The sequence below is a fragment of the Symsagittifera roscoffensis genome, chromosome 5 (assembly GCF_963678635.1).
Source record: "Symsagittifera roscoffensis chromosome 5, txSymRosc1.1, whole genome shotgun sequence".
Classification (NCBI taxonomy): Eukaryota; Metazoa; Xenacoelomorpha; order Acoela; family Convolutidae; genus Symsagittifera; species Symsagittifera roscoffensis.
The window spans coordinates 44139905-44167616 of record NC_087066.1 but is presented as its reverse complement, the minus strand read 5'-3'; the positions used below and the strand labels follow the sequence as shown (position 1 = coordinate 44167616).

Below are 27712 nucleotides of genomic sequence, written 5' to 3'. Positions count from 1 at the left end.
GGTCCACAGTATTCACTGGATTTCGGCAGTGCTCCCATGGATTCCTTGGTGATCCTCAGCTCCTTGTTTGAGAATCTCTTTATCTCGTCTATTTTCCTCATGGGTTCTTGTTCCACGGGTTTCTTCATGTTCAATCGCATTGGTTTGCTTTGATGCATATCCAGCAGTGCTAGCAAGAGCAAGGCTTTCGCTCGTTCATCGCCTTCCTTTAGCATCTTAACACAGGCACTGACATTTGCTGGCACTGACATTTGGTCTATCATGAATCGAATGAAACAGAGAGCATCTCTCGGCTTCGCGCACGCTATTGCTGCTCCTTCTTGGGTCATCAGATCTCTCATACTCGTCATTAAGAACACTTTCTCCTCTTTCGATTTCTTCCTTTCTACTGAACAATATTCTCCACGAGTCAGTCCGATCATGCACCAGGCGAACCTCAGTTGTAACTCAGTTCTCACGTAAGGCACTGCTATCACAGCGTGTATCTTCGGCGTGGTTCTCATCTCTTCTTCGAAAAACCGTAACACTGCCGCTCTCCACGGAAGGCTCACCAACTGCTCTATCGTTTCTGTATGCATCTCAGAGGATACCAGAGTCCCGTATGCTTTCTGCTTCAGGGTGGAGTTTTGCATCTTTGCTTCCAAGTAACCTTCCATGGCACTTCGATCTTCCAGAGCCAGCAAGTGTCCTCTGGCCGAATTTCTGTACTCCAACATCTCCATGTATCCATTGGCGTGTTCATCTATTGATACAGTATCCGACACTGGGACTAGCTGTCCTACAACACTTCCTTTTCCATGGTTCCTGGGAGACGGTTTAAAGTCTTTCATGGTACTCTCCCCACATTGGCTGAGTGTTTCCATTTCTAATGTTGCTCCAGTCAGAGTGCGGTCACTCTTCTTGGACTGTAACCGGTTGACTTTATTCCTGCCCTGAGAATGGGTGGCACCATCGCTACATCAGTCAGCATCCTGTCTGTGCCAGGCAATCGATCATCACCTTGTCCCAGATCCATAGCTTCTTCGACTCTTTTTCTTTTCGCTCAATTGACAGCTTTTATCGAGATTTCGTAATCCACCTTCGTCTTTACCGCCTTTCTCAATGTCACCTTGCTGCCCAGTTTCATCTTCATTTCATTAATTTGGTCAATTACTAACTTTGACCGCACCGTTCCTTTCCGGGTTCTTGACAGATATACCACTTCTCCTTTGTCTTCTTGCGGCGTCATCTTGATAGGAGTGTTTGCCTCACTTTCGTCAGTGGCTGAGTCGAGAAATAATTCACTCAATCTCCCTTCACACTCGTCAAATTTGTCAAGGACCTCCCGCAAGACCTAATTTCAAAATGGACTGGGTACCATGAGGAGTCTCTGTTCGTTGTCTTTAAAATTGCCCGGAGAGTTGCTCTCCGGCAAATTCCGGCTTGTTTCCATAAAGACCGACGGAGGTTCCAGCGTCGAAATACCTTCGTCTGCTGGTTCAGTAGTCTCCAACGCATCCGCGCCGTTCTCAAAATCACTGAGGAAATTGAAATCAGGGATGGATACTCCTCCTGTCGATGCCTTATCGTCTTCTTTCTCAGCTTGATCGGGTTCCTGTTGCATAGGTTCTTCCGATTGACGGCTTACTCCCTTCTGGTTTCTTTTTCGAATTTGAGGGCCCTTGCTCTTCACTTCCGGCCCCTTCTGGAAGTTTCGGTATGACTAGCTTACCAGCTGACAGATCTTCTTCCTCTCCATAGATTATTTTGACCTCTTCATATCCGAAGGGTGCTAGCAAAGCTCTCGTCTGTAGCGTTCCTCCCACCGTTAACTCCGGCTTCACACTCGTCAACATCAGGGAAGACCCTGGTAATTCAGCTCTGCCTCTCATTTTCATAGGCGCTAGATCCAGTTTCGCCCACTCCTTGTCAAATCATCCAGGCTTCGGAGTCGCTGCGTTGCTTATCCGCCTTCTCGTTGCTTGATCCGTGTAAACAAATCGCGTATGCTGCAACACTGCGGCATTCCTGCCCACAAAACACGGATCCATCGTTTCCGAGAATTTCGCCACTCTCCTTTCATTTGTCTCAAACGCTCTCAATCTGGGAGTTTGCACTACGGAGACTGCTCCGAGCAACATCCTTCTTATCAGAGGGAACTCAGGGATTTCCTCAGGCAACTTCTTGTAATCACCCCAACCTTTCGTCCCTTCTCTCACCTTGTGGTACGCCGCAGTGAGTCGAGGAATTCTCGTGATCTCGCCATTTGTTTTGTCATAGGGCCTTAGGTTCCAGAGCTTCGGGAACACCTCAGTGTGCCCTCTGTCCACCTCTGTCCAGCATTCCGACTCGCAAGATTCCTCAGGATGTTGTTCCACCTGATTGCTCCTTCATTATGTCTCCTCCCTGCTGCTGTCAACATCTTTGTGCTAATTGGTACAGTGCAGACGGTCAGTACCGCGCAGTTGAACTTCAGTACCGCCCATAGTGCCTCTTCCTCATCTGAGCTTCTCGAGATGTTATTTGTCCCCACTAGGATCATTACAAGAAGGATTCTCCCTGGGCTCATCCGCTCCATCATCCGAAATAACTGGACTATCGTTGCGCCTCCAAACAACATCACCGTGGTGATCCAGGAAGTCATCAAATTTTTGAGCACTCTGACCAAGATGTCCCCCAGTATCAGATGTGATAACCGAAGTGGCTTTTGCTGCAGACTTACTGCTGGGTTCCAAGTCGCTCGATTGAAGCAGGCTCTCGGATCCGTATCCGGAACTCCTGTGAAGCTATACTTCAACTGATTGTTCTTTTGCACGTCAATCACTCGGGACACTTTCTTCGCCGGTATCTCTCGTATTTTCCTGTCTGGGACCCTAGAGCTCTTTGTTGATGATGTTGCTTTGCTAACTCCCTCTCAGGTCATCACGTCTTGGGAGAGTTGTACTATGCCCGTGTCATCGATTGTCCCATAGGGTGCAGTCACCCCGGAACCTGGCGCATTCCTGTTGGCAACCAGTCTTCCGGCTGTCTCTATCAATTTCCTCACCGTCTGCTCCACGCTTGGGTCACCTAAGGTGTTACTCGGATCCGGGATTTTCACTCGACCAGTTGTAACCGGGAGTCGCGTTTCTGTAGTCTGGCTCATTTCTCGAGGCGTCAAGAGTTCCATCGGGGACTGCCCACGAGGAATATCCCTTGTTTTTTCTACGGCTGCCGTTAACGACAGACGCTCCGATCGCTGCTTGTATTCTCGCCTCAAACGCTCTATCTCTTCACCCTGCTTCTTGTTGCAGTCTTCAAACAACTTCTTCCACATGTCCCTATCTTCTTCTATAGTGAGCATGGTCTTGGTCATCTCGTCCAGCTCCATTCTAGTCGTCTCTAGTTCTTCTATCGTCCCATTGAGATCTTGCATGGTTTCGTTCGTATGAACTTCTACTTCTACTCTCGCCCTCTTTGGTTGCACAGCTACTCTCAGTTGTGAACTAGACGAGGCAGCCTCGCTGTTCATTTCCTGAGGCATCCTCCTAAGCTTGGTGGACAAAGGCATCTCACCTGGTTGGTAGGTCCTTGAACTTCCCAATCCAGGCTCATTCGCCAAGTCACTCCCTGAGAGAGCCCGTTTCTCCACCTCATCACTCTCATCTTCGGGCGGTCTAGTACTACTCTTTCTCCATATGCTGCCATCAATAAGACTTCCGTGGGGCGGTCCCCACGGTTATCATGCCCCAAGATGTTTATCAAGGCGGTCAGCAACATGACTACCTCTTGGTCCTCCAGAGCGAAGTCTCGATCCATTAGCTTCCGATAGATCGCATCTGCCATCGGTCCTACATATGCCTCTGCCAGGTCCATCAATTCATCCAAGTTGAAATTATCCATCTTCTTGCAAGTTTGATTTTAGTATCGATTCGATGATTTGAAATCAAGTGAGAGATTAAACGATCAATCAGGATCTAGAAAAGAGGTCACGAATATCACATTTGTCAACTTTACACTAGTTTTGTATTAAAATTTATATAAAACATTCAGATAAAAAGATTTTGATAATAAAGTTTATTAAAATCAATCAGTTTCTAAAACTTTGGAATCCGACCAAAGATTGGACAGTTCAAACTTTGGGTCTATTCCTAAGATTGTCATTCAGTTGTTCATGGTCACTAACTCCTTCTTACCCTTATCTTTTAATAACATATCACATAACATAACATAACACACGTATCGCACACTACACATTTATTATAACACTCTCCTGCATGCCACCTAAATTCAGCCTATACTTAAGTAGTAATTCTTATGTAAGTATACTTGTATATTAGTATCGGAGAAGATTACGTGTATCAGTGCGTACAGTTCCCGTGGATGCAGTCGTCCTCTGTTCGGATCGTACACTGGAAGCGAAAGCTCCTTCACTTCCCTTTCCACGAGGAAGTCTTCCAATCTCGTCAAGGACAAGACTAGGTTTTCCGGATCCACGTGCCGCTTCTCCGTCACCCTCGTCACCAAGAACCATAAGTACTTTCCCGGTATCTGTGACGCCGCAAGAGGCAAGGCTGCTACGCCCCTATTCCTGGTCTTTGCTTCCAAAGGAATTCTATGTTTTTAAATTCTCTCTTAAAATCTGCTTCTAACGCTGTCTTAAAACTCATGTCTGCTGTGATTGCTATCGCACATGGTCTATTTGTGAATCTGAAATCGCTATCTGTTAGTATTATGCTACTTGAATATTCATTTGGTAAGTTAAAATATGACTCAACTACCCTCCCTATGTCCGGTTTCTTAGGGTCCTCGCCTGTTTCCGCTTCTAAATCTCCTGTCTCTCTTGCTATTCTTAATTTTTTATTAATAAATTTTCAGTGTGGGTAAGTCCTACCCCCACTCCCCGGACAAAAATATCAATTGACGTCCCCGTCGATCGCATATCGGATATCAAGCCCAGGAAGGATCTTCTCGTTCGGTTTTCCTGTATTTCATGCTTTCACGATCTACATCTTGAATCGTGACACTGGTCTCCTTTGGGTCCGACGTCATTTCGTTCAGCCACTCAAAAACACGCAGATTCCTCAACTCTTGTTCGTAGGATTGCTGTTGCTCGTCGTCGAATTCTACCTCGGGTTTCGACCGATCCTCGATCCACTCCTCGTCGTGATCATCGACTATGTCAATGTCCTGTGACATAGTTATATCTTCTAGACCTACTACTTCTTCCACTATCTTCTTTAGATCTATCCTGTCCACTACAAAGTCATCGCCGTTAGGGTTAAATTTCTTCTTGGATCTTGTCCTGTCATTCTGTCTAGTCTTTATCGTGAACGAAAAATCTGGTTCAAAATTCATGGGAACCTCCCTTTGTTCTGAGTTATGCCAGTCCTCATCTGCGTAGGGTAAGGTTTCTTTGTCCGCTTCAATCACCTCGCTTGGATCCAGGTTCAGTGGTGGACTTGTTCCTTCCTCTACGGCTTCATTCCCATCGTTCTTTTCCCTGGTGCCCTTCTCGTTGACCTCACAGGCAGGGTCCAACATCAAGTAATCCCCCTCTTCCATGTCTAAAGGTATACACCAATCTTCTGTAGATGGGTTGTGTGGCTTGATGTTTTCGTAATGAGCGGCTCGGCCAGTACTCAGTCTATAAAAGCGTCCCTGCTGGTGCACCTCCGTAATCATGAACGGTCCCCTCCACTTTTTTAGGAGCTTTTTCGTTCCTTTCGGTGGTATGAAGTTCTGAAAAACCCATACGTAGTCCCCTACCGAATAAGCTTTTGCACCAGCTGCTTTCTTGTCAAATCTTTTCCTCTGCCTTGCCTGTGCCTGCTGAGTATTTCGTCAACATAAGTCGTTTAACTCCTGCTGACGTCTTATTACATTCCTTACATAGACCTGTGGCGACGTCTTCTTACCCTCATACTCTGGGTAGAAGAAAGTCAAGGTCAAAGACTTCTTGTGTCTGGTTAGCATCATGTGTGAACTAACTCCGGTGGTGAAATTTTGCGTGCTATTATAAGCCCCCATCACTTGTGGAAGGTATCTGTCCCAATCGGTCACGTACCTGGAACAATATACCCTCAGCATCGATACTAACGTTCGATTCTGCCTTTCCACTAAGCCATTCGTCTGGGGATGGTATGTCGTGGAAAGAGCTTGAGCAACCTGCGAGCTTCTCATAAGCTCTTTCGTGAGTTCCCCCACAAAAGCTGTTCCATTATCCGATTGAAATGTCATCGGACAGCCATGTCTTGTTATCCACGTATTGATCAGGTGATCGTACGTCTCTTCCGCTGAGGCAGTTATACAGGGCACGGCCTCTGCATACTTCGTGAAGTGATCTATCATGACCAAGACTTGATTATAACCACTGTCTGTCATGCATATCTTTTGGTGATCAATCTGCACCACCTCGTTGAATTCAGACGACTCGATCGACTGCAAAGGAAATCGTAATTTCCTTGGATCCTTGACCTGCTGGCATGACAGACATGCTGCTACCCACTTCTCGCATGCCTTTTTCCTTGCAGGCCACTCAAAGCGCTTCAGGATTTTTTGATATACTTTGTCGATTCCCTGGTGGCCCATCTGATCATGCGACCTGAACAAAAGTTCTGTCTGACAGAGTTGCGGCAACACTATCGCGTTATACTTGTACAGGACTTTGTCTTCTTCTCTTCTCTTGCAAGCCACGATCCCGTCCTTGTTCAGATATAACTTTCCCTCTTTCTGCATAAAGTATTGTCGCAGAATGAGGTAACTGTCTTCCTCTATCTCCTTTGTCTATCTCCTTCGTCTATCTCCTTTGTCCGGAGCACCATTTTTGATCCACTGTTTCAGTTTGCTTGTCGTGCGGTCATTTCTCTATGCTCTTAGTAGGTCCGAGAGTCTGTATCTCGCCTTCAAGTACGTCTTCATGATCCTCACCTGAGTATTCAGCTCATTGGTGATGCGTATCTTCTTCTATCTTAACGCACCAAATCTTTGCCAATGGCTGTGTTTCCTGTTCGAATGGCTGAATATCAGTCCTGACTACCTCTTTTTGTGGCAACAGACTTATCGAACGTTTCGATACCGCTATTGTTTCCAGATCATCCGCTGCGTTATCAAAGACTCTTTCACCTGGTATGAGGTAGCGATCACTGTCAGGGTCTTGATATACCTGCCTGTCCAGATTCCTTGCTCGAGTCTCCACTAGCAGTGCGTGGATCGCTAGCTCTGACAGTTCCGATCCTGAGCTCGAGTTCCTGTCTGAGTAGGTGTCGATTCCAGAGTTGCGGGAATTGTCATCTTTTGAAGAGTCTGCGATAGAGCACTTCCCATCCTCCGGATCATTCCTACGCGTTCTTAGCATCCATCTGAGCTCCCCGGACAAAACTTTATGCCCCTGTTCCTTCCGACCGTATGAAGTACTGGTTAAACCCTCGTGGGGTATTGAGGATACTAGTTGCTGAACTATTGTCCTACAATCCCTCTCGTTTTCTTTGTGTTGTCGTCTGGACGGCATGATCTTCACCTTCTCACTGACTGTCAGTGATGCCACTGCTGCTGCCCACTCGGGGCCATCTCTGGTCACTTCCCTCTCTAACAATCCACCCAGCATCCGCATCACTTACGATGTGACCTGCAGCGTTTTATCCAATCATGAGAGGCTGTTAATGTTCATGCGAGAGAGTTCCTGCTGGACCAGGTTCGAGCGCAGCAACAGGTCCAATGGCACTGGGTACTTTTGGGATAGAATCTTTATCTCGGCTGCGTTCTCTACAGGTAACTCAGGATGTCCTGGTATTGGATGTCCAGACTTATCCAACCATCTCGTCAAGGGAAGCGCTTCATAAATCTCTTTATCCAGAAACGAGAATCCTTCCTCGATTTCTGCCTGATGGGCTTGCTTCTGCTCCAATCTTTCATAGAACTCGGTTTTATTGCTGAGGCTGTCAGCATTCTGGTGTTTGTCACGCATCCTGTGCTCGATTATCATGTGATAGCCATCTAATCTCACTATCCATCTTCCAATATAACTCTGATCCATCGAGTATGTCTTCAACCAGGATAACGCGCTGTTGTCCACGCGTAACATAAAGGGAGCGCTCCCCAAATACGCGCGGTACTTTTCCACAAATGTGACTACTGCAAACATTTCTGCCTTTGGTGCACCATATTTCATCTCAGTGTCACTTAACACCTTACTGCCATATGCAATGGGACGGAGAACGGTTCTCCCATTCCACTCCTGCTCCTGATGCAGTATTCCCGAGATGGCTACTACTGATGCGTCTGTGTCAAGAACATACATGCCTTTTTCAGTAGGCATGCCTAGCACTGGCGCTTTGCACAGTTCCCGCTTTATTATGTTCTCAAAGGCCGTTTGAGCTTCATTACTCCGTTTGAACTTCTTTTCTTTGTTGCGCATCAGCTTCTGCATCGGATACACCTTGTCTGCATATCCTTTTATGAAGTCGCGGTAATAATTGGCAAACCCTAGGAGGCTCATGAGCTGTGTGTCCGTTCGTGGAGCCTTCCATGTCAACACAGCTTCTACTGCTTCCGGGTTCGGCCTCACACTATGCTTGTTCACCATTCTTCCTAGATACTTGATCGAATCCATCAGGATCTCACATTTTGATGGTTTGCATTTTAAGCCTGCTCTCTTCATGCAATCAAATCCGCATCAAGTCGATCAATGTGGTCTTCCAGGGTTGGTGTTGCAATGACCACGTCATCCACGTAGCACATCACACGATTCCCGTACTTCTTCGTCACTCTGGTCGAAGCATGAGCCATCAGTCTTTGAAAAGTGGCTGTTGCGTTGCACAAGCCAAAGGGCATCCTCTTCCACTGGTACAATCCCAACTCGCATGCGAATCCGGTCTTTTCTCTATCCTTCTTACGCAAAGGGCATAACCCAAGTCCAATGTGGTGAAGAATTTGACATCGCCAATTTTAGATAGGCTCTCGTCTATCCGCGGTATCGGGTACGCATCTTTCATCGTTACCGCGTTCAAGTAGCGAAAGTCGCAACAAAACCTAAGCTGCCCCCTTTCTTTTTCGCCATTACTACCCCGCAAGCCCACGGCGATTTCGAGGGTTCTATCTTGTCGTATTCGAGCAACATTTCTAATTCTGATCGGTACGCTTCCGATTTATGTGGCGTCATTCGCCTTGCGCCTTCCCTATGGGAAACGGCGCCTTCCTCAAGTTCGATTTCGTGTTCGACGAAGTTACAGCAACCGATATCCGCCTTATGTTTTGAACATACATCCGCATTTCGATTTAAAACCGCCCGCAGTAACTCAAAATCTCCCTCACCTATTTTCTCTTTTAAGTGTTCTATTTCTGGAAAAACCGGTTTGTCAGATTCTAGTTCATATGACGAGGGGCGTTCCAAAAAATTCGAGCAGCTTGACAAGCCATCGTCCGTCTCAGACTTGAGTGAAAACAGTTTATGAATAGATTTTAATTCATTAATCCTTTTTAAAATTTTATCTTTATTGGCATGATAAGGACAATCTTTCACACTATATCTCTTCAAGTTTTGTGTCCCTTCATAGTCGGTCCTCATCGGCAAAGCGTAACCAAGTTTCTTTCCACGCTGGATTGAAACCGTGGTGTCCAGTGTGTTCAATAACACACTGACACACAGTCCGTTTCGAGTTACCGAGAAGCTCCGGCCTAAAATCATTGAACTTTGACTATTTGGATTCGGTACCAAACAAACCTGTTTACTATCACTTAACGAATTTAAACTTCTCATTCTAAAAATTGCTACTACTGCTTGTCCCGGCTGTAGTTTTACCTTTCTATCTAAAAAGATTGGTATCTTGTTTTCATCTGTTATTATTGTATTAATTGGTTTCTTAACATACTTCCTGTCCGGGTTTCTAATCCTCATTAGAGCGTTGTTCAAGTCAATCATGACGTCGAAATTCCTGACAAAATCTCTGCCCAGGATGAATTGCTCTGAGTCATCCAGATTCTCTACTACTAGGAAGCTCATCCAAAGATCCCGTCCTTCCATTTGGAGGACCGTTATTAGTGTTCTTCCGGCTACGTAAATCGCTCCTCGATTGGCGGCGGCCAGTCGGAGATTCGTTGGAATTAGATCTTCCCTCGTGAAGCCCATTCTTTCCCAAGTCTTTATCGGCATCACACTCACTACCGCTCCTGTGTCCAGAAGCCCTGTGACTCCGATTTTCTTTCCGTTGGTGTCGAGCAGATGTGCAGTCACATCTGCTTCGTATCCAAGGGAACCGCATCTTGCTCCATCATAGCGTCATGGCCTATCCTACGGACTTTGAGTTATTCTTCACCCAAATAGATCTGTCCTATTTGGTCACAATGTACACACCACTGGTTGCTAACATTGTTCGAAGTTCATCATTCTTCACACCATCGATGAATTTCGAGGCTACTGCCAGGTTCATCCTTCTGTTCGACTCATCTGGTTGGCTACGCCTTCTCAGCATCTCCAAATCGTCTAGAAACTTGTCTATCGTCTCATCTTCTCTTTGCCTCCGTTTCTCGAAGCGCATCATTGCTTGGTGTCCCTGCACCCTGAGCCAAAACGATTTAACAAGATTTAAAAGAGTTTCTCAGCAGTGTCCCGTTGGTACTGCTTTTTGACCATCACGCAGCAGTGTCCCGTTGGTACTGCTTTTGACCTCAACGTCCCTTCCAAGTTGCTGGTAAGCGCACTGCATTCTTGCCTTTCTGACAAGTCCTCTTCCTCAAAATGCAGTTTCATCACTTCTATCAAGGTATCAATGAAGCCGTCAGATTCGTCTTTATAGCATCTTGGTTTCTTAAAGACTCTTCTGGACTTTTCACTGCGTTCATTGGTTCTGGATAACCTCGTCAGCAATGTCTCCAAAGACCTGTTTAGGGGTTCAAAGGCTGTGGCCATTGCTGTAGCATCTCTTGAATGCCCCGCTTGAGTATCATCGCCCCCTGCTAAGGGTTCTGTATTTGGTACATCCCTTCTATCCGAATCTCCGGAATTTTTTCTTCCTTGGCTCGCATGACTCATTCCTGGGCTTGCATGACTCCTGTTCCTGGAATCACCTCTCCCAGTCGCATGTGTGCCTTGCGTTGATCGTTCGTTTGAGGTCTGCCTGTTGCCAGTTGAACTTCTTCTGATGTTTGGGCCCCATGTTCTATTATCCCCTGTGGCATAGCCTGCTGAACTGCCCCTACATCTAGCGGATTCATATGTCCTTCTCCTATTTTGTTGGTCATTGAAGTTCACCCTCGGCTCCCTGCTGGGTCCTCCTGAGTTCGGTTCCCCATCTTTTGGTCCACTCTTGCTGCCTAGTAGACCGTCCAACCTATCCATGATAGCCTGAGTTCGCCTCTCCATCATCGCATCTATCTTTGTGTCAAGAGTCCCAAAAGACTGCTCTTGTTGAAATCTCAACTGTATCTCAACTCTCCATGTCGTCTCTCAATTGTAACTCTCTCTGTTCCGCTTCTCTTGTCATTCGCGACAAGTTCTTTGCCAAGTGTTCATCTGTTCTTTCCTTCAAGTGTTTTTCGCTTCCACTAACTCCTTGTCTATTGCGGTTTATTTCTTCCCGCAGACTTTCTCTCTCGACGTGGGCTGCCTTTTCTAGTTCACTAATTTTTATTGACATCTGTTCATTATGTTCTCCTATGCTGCCCACTGTGTTGGTCAAGGCTTCTTCATCGATGCTCCGTTATCCACTAGTGGCGTCACAAGTGGCGGTGTCACCCTGTCGATCCCAGGTAGCTTGGTGCTGGTCGATATTCAACGTGCTCCTCAACGTCTTTTCATTATCCACCTCTGGATCCGCCGGTGCGTTTCTTAGCCCTGTGTTTCTATTCTCCCCCGTTCGCATTTCCGAATTTGTCATACTCACAAAGTCTCCTGACTGGCCTGATGTGTTTGTCGTTTTGCTTATTGTCCTCACTTCACCAAATTGGTCCATGGTACCAGTCCCTCTGTCGGTGTATGCTTCATTCTCCTGAGTCGAACTATTGAGGCTGACTTGAGATCCAAAGTCAGCTTGCTCTTCATCGTCCTCTTCTTCCTCCTGGGATTCTCCTTCATCGCCTGTACCCGCTCCCATGGTAAATGGAAAGATGTTTTCTCGAAAGCGTTCTTCACTCTTTCTGAAAACAATGAGGACGTTGCCTGTTTCTCCGTCACGCCTGCCATCATGGTGTTGTCTGTGGGAGATCTTCTATTTGCCACAATTTCAGTAGAAATGTCGGACTGTTCCGTCATCTCCTCTGGGTCCAGTGTCCCGGTGGAAGTGGCAAAATCTTGGCCTTGTTCTATCGGAGTAGATTCACTCGCTAGCCTTCTGTTTCCTCTCCCCTTCGGTCCATGTATTTCCTGGTTCTCATCGATGGCCTGGTCCGGATAGACCTCCACTTCTAGCATTGCTTTTTGCTCTTCTGAGGACTTCTGACTCCTGGTCTCAACCATTCTGCCTAAAACCGTCTCCCCATTGTCAGTCCGAGTTCGTGTGATCCTTTCCACAAAAGGGTCGGTCATTGCTTTTCTCTGTTTCTCAGGTATGAATTTCCTGGAGCTATCACCTAGCTTAGGTATCCTTGACTTGTCTAGACTCATACTCAATTTACCACTTCTTACTGCCTATACACTCAATTCGATTGCTAGTGTCCTTTTGATCTGACTACTGATAGTAATAACACAAAACAATAAGTTCCAAAAGTTATTTCTATTAAATAGTGACCACGAATCCTTGTATGTTATCACAGTACAGCGTGTATACAATTTCTTCACGATAATTGATTATTAGTAGTAAAATGAGAAGCTAGCACAGTAAGATAGTGTTCTCACTACCCAATCAAGCACAAATATTATTGATTTAAAACCAAAATTGAGAAACAAAAAAATAAGAATATTTTCTATGAAAACGTTTGTGTTTTGTACTTTTAATCAGTCGCAATACAATAGTTGAACTTGTTTTTGCAGAAAGAACTTTCCCTGTTTGGTGCTGCACCAAACAGACAAAACTTGAAAGCAGTAATTTTCTCAAGTGAGCGTCTATTGCGCCCACCGAGTCCTGTGTTACCTATCTGCCTTCGGACTGACAAGCTAGACCTACTAAAATCCTCAGGGCAATCACTTTTCTCAAAAACGTCTTGGATTTCAATCCACACCAATTAGTTATACACTCTTGTTCAATTTAGACTTAATATCGCGAATATCCGAGTTCAGACCTGTTTTGTTTTGGTTTGGTTTTTTATAAAAGGCAAGTTACCAGTGCAGTCACTGGTTCCCAGCCTATCTCTTAATAACCTAATACCTTTAACTACTTTCTTTTCTGTTGTCTTCTTAAGTCTTGACAAAACAATACCCCTCCGAATTGACAAAAATAGGACCCCTTTCCGAATTGACAAAAATAGGACCCCTCCGGATTGGCAAAATTTGGAACCCCTCCGGATTGGCAAAATAAGAACTCCCTGGATTGGCAAAATTGGAGCCCCTCCGGATTGGCTAAAATAAGACCCCTCCGGATTGGGAAAATTAAGACCCCTCCGGATTGGGAAAATTAAGACCCCTCCGGATTGGGAAAATTAAGAACCCTCCGGATTAGGACCCCTCCGGGTTTGTAAAAATAGCTTCTTGTAGACCCTCTAATTTTTCACCTGATACCCTTCCGGATACGTTCTCCGATGCTTTTATGCAGTTTGAAATAACAAGGAAGGGTGTTACGTCTTTCCCAAGACCCTTCCGGATTGAAGTTAAGCCTCTTATTTGACAATTCACCCTAACGGTGAAGGGTCTTATCGCTAGCTTAGTTTTGACTTGACTAAACTTTTCTGGTGCCCTTAGCCTTCCCTTTTTGTCTAGAACAGCGTAAAATTACATTATCAAACCGTTACTACCCTTTGGTAGGGGTGTAAGGATTTTCCAAAGTTTTTTTTTTATAAAACGTGAAGGGTCTACCTTCCCGAATTGGTGAATTTGCTGAAAACAATCCCAAACGCTTTTTTGATAAATTGATGTTTTCATTAAAAAGCTCAGCTAATTTCTGATCTAATGGTACCAAGATCAACTGGATCTGTCTAGTAGTTCCTAAGTTATTAACCAAAACGTCTTTTTTCTGAAGTCAAAAAATTTCTCTCTTATAGGTTCCACCTAAATTTTTTCGCAATTCTGTTCTTTTCAAGCTAAAAATTATTGATCCGAGCTCAAAAGGCCTATACTCTTCTAGTTCAATGCAAAAAACCCAATCTAAAACGCTCTAGCTGAAAAAATTTTCCAAAAACTATGCTATTTGGACCCCTCCGGATTGATGAATCCACTAAATCACACACGTTAAATTCGATTTCTCTGTAACCTGGAAGGTTATCGGCAAACGGGTTTTAAAACCTGTCTATTTACTAGTGGACGTTGTCCGGACAACAATTTTTACTGTCCTAACTCAAAAATTTCAAATTTTATAGTGTTCCGTTTTTTCAAAATCACTAAAATTCGGTTTTTGGTACCCTAATAGTTCCAACCACTTCTGAACTAAACTGAACCGGTTCTACTTATTATACTAGTACAGTTAGGATGTAATTCACTAAATTAGTGCTTTTTTCAGTTTCAAAAAATATCGATATCTCAAAAATCGCGATTTAGGGGGGATCAAAATATCATTATTTTGACCCTAAAAACCGGTCCTTCTACTGTGTTTTTCACTGAAAAACGATATAGGAGTAATAATATAGGCTGTATAAACAATAATAGTAGTAATACTATACCCCTCCGGGTTTGTTCAATATCAGAATTAAGGTGCTTTACTCGGAATTCCGCAGTTCGGTGAAGGGTCACTACAGTGCAGCACTGTCGACCCCCCCACAGATTAATATCTTACTTTTTTGTACCAAAAGGGATACAAAACTTGTTAATGATACCCAACAGTCGATTGTTGCTGTCGCTGAGCCCCTTCTTGTCGCTCCTTGAACTGCTTGCCGGATCAGTCTTCTTAACTAATCCCGAGACCCTTCCGGATTGAGCGCAAATTAGCATCAACGCGCTTAAATACTCAAATAACCCTACAGTACAAGCCTCACAAACGGGACACAAAATTGATTGTAACGATCCTGAATGATATAAATGCCTGTAACGACAATATATCTAACAACAACAAACGGGAGGGTCGGATCACATCTCGTCTGGGGGGATGATTTCTACTGATTTTATACTTTTTTACTGTTTTTGTTTTTTTTTTCCGGTTATTTTTTATGTTTTTTGTTTTTCTTGGGTACTATACTACTTTTTGTTTGCTTTCTTGTATATCTTTAAGTGTTTTTGGTCAAAACCTCTCAGGGAACGAGGGGACGGTCGATCTCCCCACCCTTCCTGGAACGTGAAGTTTCGGTGTTAACTAGGTTAAAAAGCTATTCACAGGAATCCGGAAGGCTTCCGCGTTCCGAACTACCCTTCCGCCTCGGCGGTTAGGGCCTATTAAAGGCGTGTTTATGAGCATCCCCTCGGCGCGGAGTGCTCGTTAACGGTTCTGCCGGTCATGATGTTAAAAAAAAAAACCCGGGAGCGCCACAAAAACATCTATGTAACATTCGCCCGGAAGTACATATCGACGGAAAATAAAGCTAAGCTATAAAACGACTGGCCAGCGTCTAAACAAAGCTGTTCATGATTTTCACCGTCTCTACCAAAGCCAGTTCTTTTGGTGGTCTTTTCAACATCGGGTCGACAAAAAACGTTACTGTTCTCCGGCTTCGACCAGAACGCTCAAATTAACTTACCTACATGCAAAATTAGTGAGCTCATGGCTGGGTGTCAGTATCCCCAGACCACGAGGTCTCTCCTAAAAACAGGACTACTACTACTCATTATATTACTATTGTTTTTGTTCAGTAGATAAAAATCATCATCTCGATCGAAGATGGATCAACCCTTTCCCTTAACTCCTAGCTTCTCATCGTCAGAAAATGAATCCAGATGTTAATTAAATTCAATTCAGGACATAACCAGGAAGCTAAACGTTAGTTTAAAATGGTTCAAGTTCAAATCCCAAGACCCCTCCGGATTCCCGAATCCGGGGAAATAACACCCATATTTCCTCTCCGGAAGGCTGGTTTTCACCCTTCACCGTTAGTGTGAATGGCCTTGCAACGATTGTAGCGACACAATCGTTGCAGCTCGGAGCGGTCTCTGCTAATACTCTGTTTTATGCTTCTATCTCTTATCAACGTTTTTCTCACAACTATCGTCGTTGTTGTTTTTTCAACTTCTGTCGTTGTTCTGTTTAACTTTTGATTTCTTCCAAAATGGCCGTTTTTGACGTTTCTCAGAAAATCTGACGCCATCATTCAAAATTTTAAAAATTTAAAATACCAGAATATTCTGACCTTCACAGTTTGTCTAAGCGTTCCAATAACGTCGCTCATCTGTTGAAACTTCCAATTCTCAAGGTCAGCGGCTAATAACTCGAACTGGCCTTTTTTGTCAATTCTGGTCGAATGTCACAAGCAAGACGTAGAAAAATAAAGTGGACAACTCACTTAATTCTACCATCACTTATTCCATACATAAGACATCTGCATTAGAAAATGTCATGAACGACACAGGAACAATCTTGAGATCGAAAGAAGGGAAAGACGTACATATTGAACCAATTCATGAGGAAAAAAACGGAAGTAGAATGCCAAAACGGCCACTAAAATTTTAGCCAGGAAGCAATCTGAAAAATCACAGGTCCCGGTCGGATTCGAACCACAAGTCTTTGTCGTTTTAGGCAGCTGTGTTACCTCTTAGTTCCGCTGGTAAAACTCCGCCGTTGGGAATTACCTAATAGACGTTACTTGCTCAGGAAAAACAATCAATATTTAAGAGAACGTTTTCGACTGATTACAATCATCATCAGTCTAAAAAAAGAAGAACAATAGAACAATAAACGTACCATCCAAAGTTTACAAACAGAATAAAATCAAATTTGAAAAACATAAAAAACAGTTTAAAAAAAGCACCGAGAAATCTTAAGTATATATATAGATATCTTTAAGCCATCTTTGTTGCGACAATAAAGATGTTTTTCTAAACCTTGACTGTGAGTTGCCGCGACCTGTATTCTTCTTTTGTGTTGATCCTTGGTTTGAGTCGGTTGATATGGAGGGCCTCAAGCGTTAAAAGTTTGAAGGGTCGTTAGATCGATCTATCATCTTTGCCACCAACTTTTCTGTGTTGCCAACGCTTTGTGTCCATGTTATCACCCATTGGAGTAGAGATCCGCGAATGCTCGTTAAGGCGTGTGGTGAGGTGTCTGGTTGTCTGCCCAGCATAGCTGACACTACAGCTAGGAAAAGTGATATGATACACCACATTACTACAGAGATGATTCGGGATCTTGGATTTTAGAGAGCAGCAGTTTTCAGTTTCCGGGTAGTGAAAATGACAGGGACACGACTGATATTGTTCAAACGTCTTCTAAACGTGTCACTCACAGTGCCTCTGTATTGCAAAGTGAAAATTGTTGACAGGCCTTTGTCTTTCTTCTGCCTATCCGTGATGTTGATTTTCGGCCCCAGCAGTTTATCAATAGTTTCACTGACGATGGGTTCATAGAAATGAACTGAATACTGGTTTGCTTCCCATATCTTCTTTGCCTTTTGAATACCAGTATGAAAATTGTTCCATGTTGATGTGGCATTATAGATGCGGTGAGTGCAGCCGTGAATCATGGTGCGTTTGTAACCAGTTGGTGCAAGGGCTCTGAAGGAAAGGATCAGTCCAGTATCCGTGGGTTACTGATACCAACTCGTACTCACATATGCATCCTGGCATTTTACGAACATGTCCAAAAAAGGGATACCGTTGTCTCTCAACATTTCGATAGTAAATTCCAAATTGTGATAAGCGTGTTGACCATATCTAAGATGCTGTCGATTGAGTCACTCTTCAAAGATCTCAAGTTATCGTCTACATAGCGTCCGAAGATTTAAGATTTTTGCTTTTTCCCTAATGGCCGGAACAGTCTCCTCTTCTTGGCACTGACTGCAAGTCCACTGGTCACTATACATGTTCTTTATTGCATTGAATGAGATCTCACTGCAATTACGATGAAACCAGAAGTTGCATTTCTTGCACCGTATAGAGTATCCTTTCCAAGTGACCTTCTTGGCGCAGACGGGACACATTGTCTTATCATGAGTCGCAGATCTTTCTTGCTCTGTATTGATGGAGTGTGGTTCATCTGAGGAAATGTCATCTTCAAACCGCTTTATCCACACATTTGCGAGAATAACCGCCATTGCAGCTCCCATCGCGGCTCCATCCTTTTGAACGTACCATTTATAGCCACACATGAAGTTGACATCAGTAACTGCCAGTTGCATGAGTTGCTTGCTTGCAGCTCTGTCAATTTCCGGAGCCGAGTCAGAGTTGTAAAGCACGTGGCAAGCTATGTCAATGGCCTCCGCAACTGGTATGTTAGTGTAGAAAGAACGTTTACGATTGATTACAATCATCATCAGTCTAAAAAAAGAAGTACAATATAACAATAAACGTAAAATCCAAAGAGTACAAACAGAACAAAATCAAAATTGAAAAACATAAAAAACAGTCTAAAAGTAGTGATTCGATTGTAATAGACGTTATGTCACAACTTGATAAATTATCTTCATGAAGAATGTGTTAGATACTTTTTATGATTTTTGATCATTTTGTTAATGTTAGTTAGATTTCTAAACCTGAAGTGAAAACGTTTGCTTAATTAAGAATTTTACTGTAATCGATAAAAATCTCTCAAAATATTACTATTGGATATCAGCAACATTATCCGAACGAAAAGAAATAAAGGTTAATATTTCAACGAGAGACTGACTCTCAATAGGAGACTGGATTGTTGGTCAAACAATTGTTCCTGCAGAGGATATGCACCAACGCTGTCAGGGATTCTTCATTCCACTGCTTCTTAAAAAATATCTTTTTGTTTCTGCATATGTCGCAGGCGTTCACTAATCGACAAAATTCAGTGCAAAATTAAGTCATTCGATTCTTATGAAGATAGCAAAACACATCAAAATGTGCCATCCCTAGATGAAAAGTGTTTGAATACAAATGTACCGCTCAACGAAGCAATAGCCATAGCTCTTAGAAAACTGTCTGAGCAAGACGAACCATCAGTAGCTAGCAAATCCATGGACAGACTGTTGAACCTGGCAGTAGGTCAAGTCCAATTCAAGTGCAAGTTCACAGGGTACGTGCAGAAAGATGTTTTAGCAATGGAGGTATCTCTTGCAGTATTTTTGGCAAATCTATCGATGGAGCAGCACAAAATGCATTACAGAAGGAATAGGTCCCGAGTGCAATAAAAAGCTCATGTGGGTGCCGGACATCAACCCGAAAAGACTTCAAGCGGAAACGTAAGCTTAGGGACTTCGAGCCAAAAATTATCTCATTGAGTCATGAAATATGATCAATTCGAAAACTTTTTGAAGATCTTCTCAACTTCATGATTTTTTTTTGATTAGAGAGTGATCTTTCTATATGACTCGGTTAGAAAGTGATTTCACCAACTCAGTTATTTTGGATAAAAAGTTGCTTTTTCAGAACTTTTCTCTTTCCTCTCCTTCTTGTGCTTTTAAATTCCTGATACAGTTTAAAAAGTCTCTAGTCATTCCCGACAACCTTCGTTGGGGCACTAAGCTAGCTATCTGACAAGTCTATCAGTGAAGTTGTCAACAAATATATTGCTTCTGTTTTCTGGAAGCCTGTGTCTAATTATACTGTACCGGCTGTTTCTCCTGATTGTGAAATCAATTTATCGGAAGTCGTGTGTCTCTATCGGTTGTCAGTTCATGTTAACAATCCGTTAAAAACACTTGCTCTGTTGACTGTTTTCCTGCTTTTGTTTACAAATGTTGTGCTTTCCCCTCTTGTTAGTTTTCTTTTTCTTTTTATTATCAACACTTGCGTCTGGCCTGCTGCCTGGAAAGGTGCTTTTGTGCGTTTGTTACTATAATTCTGAAGTCTGGGTCTCCTGAAGCTATTACAAACTGAGACCTATCAGTGTCTGACACACCCTTGGTTTTTGTTTTGAGAAAGTTATCTTCAATCATATATATCAAAAGATTCCAAAAAAATTTGTCAAACTCTCAGCATGGTTTTAGAAAGCAATTATTAATTGTAACACAGTTGCTAGCGTTTCCGGATGAAGTGTACCACATTAGTGATTTCAACTTTTGTTCTGCTGCTGTTTACTTTGAATTTAGTTTAAAAAACTTTGATTCTGTTCGTCATGATATCATTCCAAACAAGCTATCAATGTATGGTTTCGATCATGATTTCTGGTTACTTTTTTTGTCGTATCTCTGTAACGGATCACAGTGGGTTCGTATAAACGCGCATATTTCCAATCCTTGTCCTGTTACTAGTGGCGTTCCTCAAGGCAGCATTTTGGGGACGCTTTTTTTTCTTCTTTTCATCAAAGATCTGCCAGAGTGTATAGAGTTTTTCATTTGTTTTTTGTTCGCTGACGATTCAAAATTGTTTTCTACTGATAATACTTCTCTACAGCATGATATTGATTCTTTTACAAATTGATGTACTGCAAATGATTTATTGGTCAATCACGATAATCGCAGTCTCATTGTTTTCAAAGGCAATTTTCCTCGTCATTTGATGGTCAACAACCAGGAAAAAACTGCCTCAATTGTACTAAAAGACCTGGGTTTAGTTGTCTCCGATAACTTGAACTGGATGACACATATCAATAATAAGCTGTTATCATGTAAAAAGTCACTTCATTTTATCAAACGCAATTATCCTTTCACTGTCTCTCAATCCACCAAGCTCATGTTTGTTAACATGTGTATCAGGAGTATCAATTTGTATGCATCCCCTGTTTGGTTTCCTTCATTCTCTTATATCCGAAAACTTGAAAGTTTCAATCGAAATTGTCTAATATAGGTTATTGGTTCAATGCCCTATAAAGACCAGTTATTTCTCACCAAAACTTTGCTTATATGATCCCATATTATTTTCAACGATGTGTTTCTGTACTACAAAAAGTTACATGGTCTCACAGAGCTGCCGTTTTCTGTGTATTTTTTTTTTGTGAGGTGACCACCAGTCGGAAGTTTACCATCCTCTCCACAATTCAAACAGCAAAGAAGTGACAGACCGAGAAGTTCGTCTTTCATCGCGTTGAAAAATCTGTCAACGACTTGATCTGTCTTGTTCCGTGTAGAAATCTTCGCTCCCCTCGAGTCTTTCAAGAAAAGAGCCATAGAACTTCTCTTAGAGAGAATTGTGTCACATTTTGATCAATTGAACTCTTGTTCATGGTTCTTGAAGTGCACATGATAAAACTGTCGATCTTGACTTAATAATTTTTGTAACCTTAATTAGTTCTTTCTTCTTCTTCTTCCTCTTCTTCTTCTTCTTCTTCTTCTTTTTCGTCAGTAGTTATTTGCGCTTTCATCAAATTTAGGCCTCCAGATGATGTTCAGGGAAGTTGAGAAATAAAAAACAGTTTGAAAATAGTTTTCTTGTTTATAATTTCTGCAGTTTTAAAACCGGCTGATATTATTAACGGGTGCCAATCTGAAGTGATTTATTGTCATAAATAACGCTTATTATGGGCTTAACTTGCCTTAATTTTTGAAAAACAACGTTTTACAGATAAAAAAATGATTTGAGGTCGTTGGGAGGTTTAAATTTTGAGCTGTTGTCCTAGACCCACAGGTCATAAGATGTACAATGTGAAAGCTTTTTGAACTGTTATCATGTAACAATTGACGATATACATCGTTGGAACTGTCTGGTACTGTCAAAATTGCATCGTGCTAAGGAAGAAAATTAAGCCAGTTCAGCGAACTAAAGTTTCTCGAATACCTTGATGATATAGTAAGGACAGTCAATGGTGATCCTGAAGATGTTGCGGGCTAAAAACTTACTCTATCCCAATTTACAAATCCCAATAGAGACAACAACACATTTGCGAAACTCATAATTTGAGATTTACAATTTCAAATTGACACAAACAGAAAAGTCAACTGTGGATGATATCAGAAACCAAGAGACACATAAACCATAATTTTTTTAGAAATTGTTCTCCCCCTGAGTACAAGCAAAGTGTGAGTGAAGAATCTGATCACCGTTCTTTCCGCGGTACGTCCACGAGAAGAAATTTTGATAAAACCATCAAACTCAAACCAGAGCTGTTGTTAGACAGCCAAAATCCAGGATGATGATGGTCATCGCGGGTTGCAAAGATCATCGGGAGGGACAGAAACAAAAATACGACAGCTGAGAAAGAGAAGCCCTGTGATTAATGTAGCAATTCACTACCCATTGATGTTCGAATATCGGGGGAATCAATGTCAGACATTAGCAAAATAAGTGCGCAATATCATCAATGCGCAGATAATTTTCACCATACGGAAATTGGAAAATTATTTCCTCACCTTAAAATCCACCTTTTCCATTAAATTGAAATCAAAAAACGCATACAGGTTAGAAATTTATGGGCGCAAACATAAATATTTCGGCCAAACGGTCCTACATGTTACTACAAGGTTTGAGCAACACCGAAAAGAGGATACCTCTGTTGAAAACATATAAGGTAAGATAATTGTGATAGTCGTCAACCGAAGTTTAGCAGGAAGATAATCGACTAGGCCGCCAGAAACAATGAGTTTAATTCATTAGGAACGCTGCACTTTTTGAAAGATTGGCCGACGACAACGAACTAGAAAACTTTTAAAAATGATAGCTATACAAAATGTTTCCGTTAATCGATAATTCATAAAAATGCAGTACTTAAAAAAATGTACACAAAAATTGACTCAAGATCGATTTTCGTTTAGAGTTTCACAACAATTTGAACTCGATTGTGAGAAAGTAAACTTATTTCAAGATCTTTTCATTTTTGTATGAATTTCTGTACTTCATTGGTTGTTTTCAACCTTTTTCGATAATTTGAGTTTTGATTAGTTACATCAAATTAAGACGTCTACTAGGCAAGGAATAACAAATTAATCTGTTGTGTGTTTTAAGTTGAGTTGATTTCTTTTTCAAAAGGGTATTTTTGATTCAAAAGGTTTTGATTTTTGCAAAAAAATACATATATTTTAGTGGAAAACTGTATCAATTAACCAAACTGTTTTCTTACTTCAAAGAAAATAGCCTGAAAGCATTTGATTTTTCAAGTATTACTTCTTCGTTGTGGTTTTTTTTTAATTTTTCGCCTTTTATCTTTTCGACAAAACTCAGTCTTAGAATTATTGTAAGTTACGGGCACAACAAAACGAAGTAACTCGCTCGTAGTGAGAAGTACTAGCAGCCCAAGATATTGACTCAGTGGATCTACCATCAAACTACTCGCAGACTCTTGCCAGCAGTGTAAAAAGAGTATGAAAGGTTCGGCAAAGAAGTAGAATTCCTCTCAGTTTAGGGTAATTAAAATATCTAATTACTTAAACACTTTAATTTTTTTGTAGATATCTGTTCATTTATTTCATTTCATGTGTTTTGTAACTATCATTTCAACCAAAGAGCAGATCGACGACAATTTTTGATACAATCAAGGAGATACCTTTCCAGGAAGGTACAATACTAAGAAAGAAAAAACATGCTAGAGTTGGCTTTCTTAGCGAGATCACATTTTTTGTAATATTTATGAGCAAATAACTTAACCTAACATAAAAAGTTATGGGTGCCACCTTGGACTACAAGTCCAAGAAAAATGATCAGATTTTTTAACCTGAAAAAATTTTTTAACCAAAAAGCGTTGATCCGTTTTCTTCATTAAACCTTTTGTTTTCACTTGTACTTTGTTAAAAAAAGTTTTAGAACTCAATTTAGTTTGAAACAATTTTTTTCATCATTGTTCAATTCCATTGATTAGTTTTGAGCGGTAACTTTGGAGAACTTGATCAATTAGGATACTTGTATACAATTGATATTAGTTAGAGATTCGCAGGTAAGTTTAACTTCGGTATTGTTGTTATCCAGAAGACAACGGCCGATAGTTGTAATAGGTCCAAAGTTGGTAGTTTTCTTGATTTGCTGCTACTGAAAACCAATCAGTTGTTTGCCATGAAAAAAAAATTGTAATTCAAAGTATTCATAACAGTAGCTTACCAATTTGTAGTAACTCCTCCAATTCACTAAAACATTCACTAATTTTTTTTTCTCGAAAAAACAATATGGATATTGGTCGTAAAAAGGTATTCTGCCAAAAATATACCAGAAGCGCAGATTACAGGCAGTTTCATCATTCTTTAAATGAGATTGAATATAATTATTTGAAAGTTATTGGCCAAAACTTTGTTTTTTTTTCGGAGGGGCTCTCCTGTCACCTTAAGTATATATTTCAACCGAAGGCCTGAGCAAAGTGGAAGCCAAATTTCGCTCCTGTTAATTCCCCTACCACATCTTCCACTTATAATTAGTTCAGTTAGGAGAGGTTGCTTTTAATGTGTTTCTATGAACCTGTTCATACCTCTGTAATTGTGTCTCGTGCAGGTGGGCGATGGCGATGATCGCAGACTGTAAAAAGATGAAGACAACTAGGAGAAAACTGACCGTTGTGATTCCCCTGAACACAGACTCATTATCGTCGAATCTTCCCATGTCGCTTTTTACGATTTTTTTCCACTTAATTGATCAGGGGCACATTTAGAGAGGTAGGTGTCATGCAATTTACACGTGCAGCGTTGGTTCTCTCTTTTTTCCTGTTTTTAGTTTAAATAAATCTTCCTATTTACCTCATTTGCGAACAAAATCGAAATGATCGACTATAGAAAAGTGACCGCGAAGAGGTGCTCACTCTATGTTTTGACCGTCTCGACCAAATTCAGGTTTGTTTCGGCTTTCTCGACCGAAAAAAAAAGACTTTGTGTTTGCTTGACCCATGCCAGATAAGTTTCAAACGTCTCACCAAATTTTGATATTTCCCAATTGACAGATTATTTTCAAATTTTTTCTAAAACGTCCTCACCCTAAAATACCTGTTTCGCTATATATCCTAAGATAATATTGAAAAAAGGATGTTTGATTGAAAGGCCAAATTAGGGTAGGATATTTAGTTGGGGGGGGGGGGGGGGGGAGGGGGCTCTTCCATCTCACTGTTTTGACTCCCCGGGGACTCAAAGAGTTAAAACTTTTCTCCATGGCGCATTGGGCGCCAAGATCTGTTAGTTTAAATGGCATGCGAGTGGGGAAAGTATGTTCTTTATCAGTAGTTTGGGTTCATTTTGTTAGATTCAAAAGGTGAAACCTCGATGTGGTCAAACTAAATACCAGCCGACAAAATCCCCGCCCCTGATCAAAAAATAAATTATTTGCCGCTGAATAATCTTTTAATAACTGAATGATGAGCTTATTTTTTGAAATCGAGATTCCGGAAGTATCAGTCAATTTTCTAACCAAAACAATTAACTGGTTCAATGATTAGAGAAAAAGTAACACGCGCTTCAAAACTTTATTTCGACTCAGCTGATGAAAGCATAATAGCCTTAAGATAAATGCATTCAACTCACAAAAATAATTATTTTAAAGTTTTGTTGAATGCATCCATGACTGAATAATACACAGTGCTGTTTTTGTTTCATCTATCATAAATTGTACTGATCAAGTGTAAGAAAGCCATTCACAAAAAACAGCTCGAATTTTTTTTTGATTAGTAGCAATGATGAGAACTTCGTGATATACATATATTATGATTCAACATTTCTTGCTTTGACCAATCTCGAAGAATGGAAAGCAACTATCGATTAGGGTAGTTTTTTCAAATTTTTATCAGCCATTTTTGACTAACTCAAAGAAAACTCGTAGTGGGTATCGGTGATATGTTACAGTGCTGATTTAAATTATCCGGACAAAATGAAGAAAACTTTAGTTTTCAAACGCGTTTTTCTCAATTTGACTTAAGATTAGACAAAAGAAGAAGAGAACAAAAGTTGCTTAAAATTTCATCAGAATTAATATGGGACAATGTTTTCTCCGAAGTTCTCAACCAAAATTTTGACCCGGGTCATTTTGGTTTTTTTCAATTAATCAAAGATTACGCTGAAACTGCTCTGTTAATTGATGAGAAATATATATCACAAGAAGACTCTTACAGAGCCCAACAAAGTTCTAGAAAGATTAAATCTCCTAGGTGGTAATCTTAGTTATAGTGCTGTATCAAAATTGAGAACTACAATGCATTATATGGTCATTTCATTTTCAATAATTTTTACATGGTGCTAAGATAGTTTTTGTAGCACAGTACTCAAATTTTTTACTTTTTTGTCAAAAAATTTGGCTTTTGAAATCAGTTATAAATACAGTGCGAAGTGTAACAAAAAGCGATTCAGCTATTTAATTTCAAATTACAACATATTGTTTGGGTATCATATTTAAACTATATCGGTCTTGGTTTGGATTCCTAAATAAATTTAAAAAGGCATCTCAGTATCAAGGAAAACTGGTCTGATTATGTTCAATTTTTAAATTAAATCAGACAAAGTTTGCTGAAAGAGGCTGACCTACCGACTTAACTTCCACTAGAGTTTGAACGCTAGAACTTAACGTTTGATTTATACTTAATGGGTCTTCTTGCTTTTTCATTTCATCAATCACATTTTCTATTAAAATAATAACAGGAAATTTTGACCAAAAAATATTCATCTTGCCTAAAATGTTTTATTTTAAGGATTTCTTTTTGGGTTTTAGTTATGGATTCTTTTTAAATTTCTTTCATAAGTCAAATTGATCAAAATTTCCATTGAAACTTGTACAATAATTGTCTATCCTTGTTCATCACATGGCTGGCAATGACTGAAATTTTCAAAGTTTTCCTTTCACTCTATGGCTACTTTTTAAATGATGTCAGCAAAATTTAACAGAAACTGAAAATTATCTCCTTAGAAAGTAGTTGCCATGACAGGAGAATTCGTGTAAATTAAATATCTCAGAAAAAAGTTTGAACTAAAAACTTAAAAAAAATTATCTATAAGATTAGAAATTAACTAATATGAAATTATTTTATATATAACACAGAGGCAAAGCGGAGCTTCGCACCACTTGCGATACAACACAAATATTTAAAAACATCGTTCCTAAAAGTTGAAAAGTGTTGAAAAAACTAGCTGGACCAAAATTTTTGTATGTTTTGATTAAAAAAAACGACGAAGAGCCCAGCTAAAGCTGGAGATAAGTATTTAAAATTTTTCAATTTGTTAGTATCGTGGGATGAAATGCATAATTTCAAAAATAGAACTTTGCTCCAAATTTTTTCCCAATTACATAACAATTTTCATACAAAAATTAAAGATTTGCCGCCTCTGCAGAAGAGTTTTTCGCAATCGGTCTTTTTGATCGACTTTTTAATCTCAGATTTTATGGGATACTTTGCAAATAAATTCAAAAATTTCCGTAAAATGGTCAAAACTTGATTTTCCCAAATCCAAAACTGTTTTCTGCAAAAATAGTTCTCGTGGAACAATTAATCTGAAAATTGGGTAGTTTTTAAGCAAAGCCAAAAATTTTCCAAAAAACGGGCAAAACTTCAAAACTTATTTGATGGTCATAACTTTTTTTCTCCAATGGGGTGTGTAATGATAAATGTAGCTTTTCAACAACCTGCTGTTTTGTTTAAATCTATGATAACAGACTTGGCAAGATAGCTATTAAGAAAAATCCAAAAAACAATCAACAAATGAAAAATTTAACATTTAACAGAACTATAGATTCTTGAAACTTTTGGGTCTAGCTCCTTATGCAGAAGAGATTCACGCAACCTAAAATTTTAATTGAATC

The 27712-nt window shown here is 40.9% G+C and overlaps 2 protein-coding genes and 1 long non-coding RNA gene across 3 annotated transcripts in view; all 3 read right to left on the bottom strand.

The window, feature by feature from the left end:
* The window catches only part of LOC134846062 (protein angel homolog 2-like), a 513790-nt gene that overhangs the window by 225489 nt on the left and 260589 nt on the right, over nucleotides 1-27712 (bottom strand). The gene's annotated exons all lie outside the window — the stretch shown is intronic.
* Nucleotides 8614-11196, bottom strand: LOC134846740 (uncharacterized). The gene is made up of 2 exons (XM_063864128.1): nucleotides 11023-11196; nucleotides 8614-8799 (listed from the first exon to the last, which is right to left on the bottom strand). Exons 1-2 carry the CDS (start codon nucleotides 11194-11196, stop codon nucleotides 8614-8616), a joined length of 360 nt encoding a protein of 119 aa, XP_063720198.1.
* On the bottom strand, nucleotides 23878-24524 carry LOC134845651 (uncharacterized). The gene is made up of 3 exons (XR_010162758.1): nucleotides 24411-24524; nucleotides 24050-24075; nucleotides 23878-23980 (listed from the first exon to the last, which is right to left on the bottom strand). It is a non-coding gene; the product is annotated as an uncharacterized LOC134845651 (long non-coding RNA).

Coding starts and splice junctions, on each gene's coding strand:
- LOC134846740 (XM_063864128.1), bottom strand. CDS start 11,196: ATGACCAACAAAATAGGAGAAGGACATATGAATCCGCTAGATGTAGGG. Junction 8,800..11,022: donor CACACATGCGACTGGGAGAG/GTGATTCCAGGA, acceptor GGATTGTACCAG/TGGAAGAGGATGCCCTTTGG.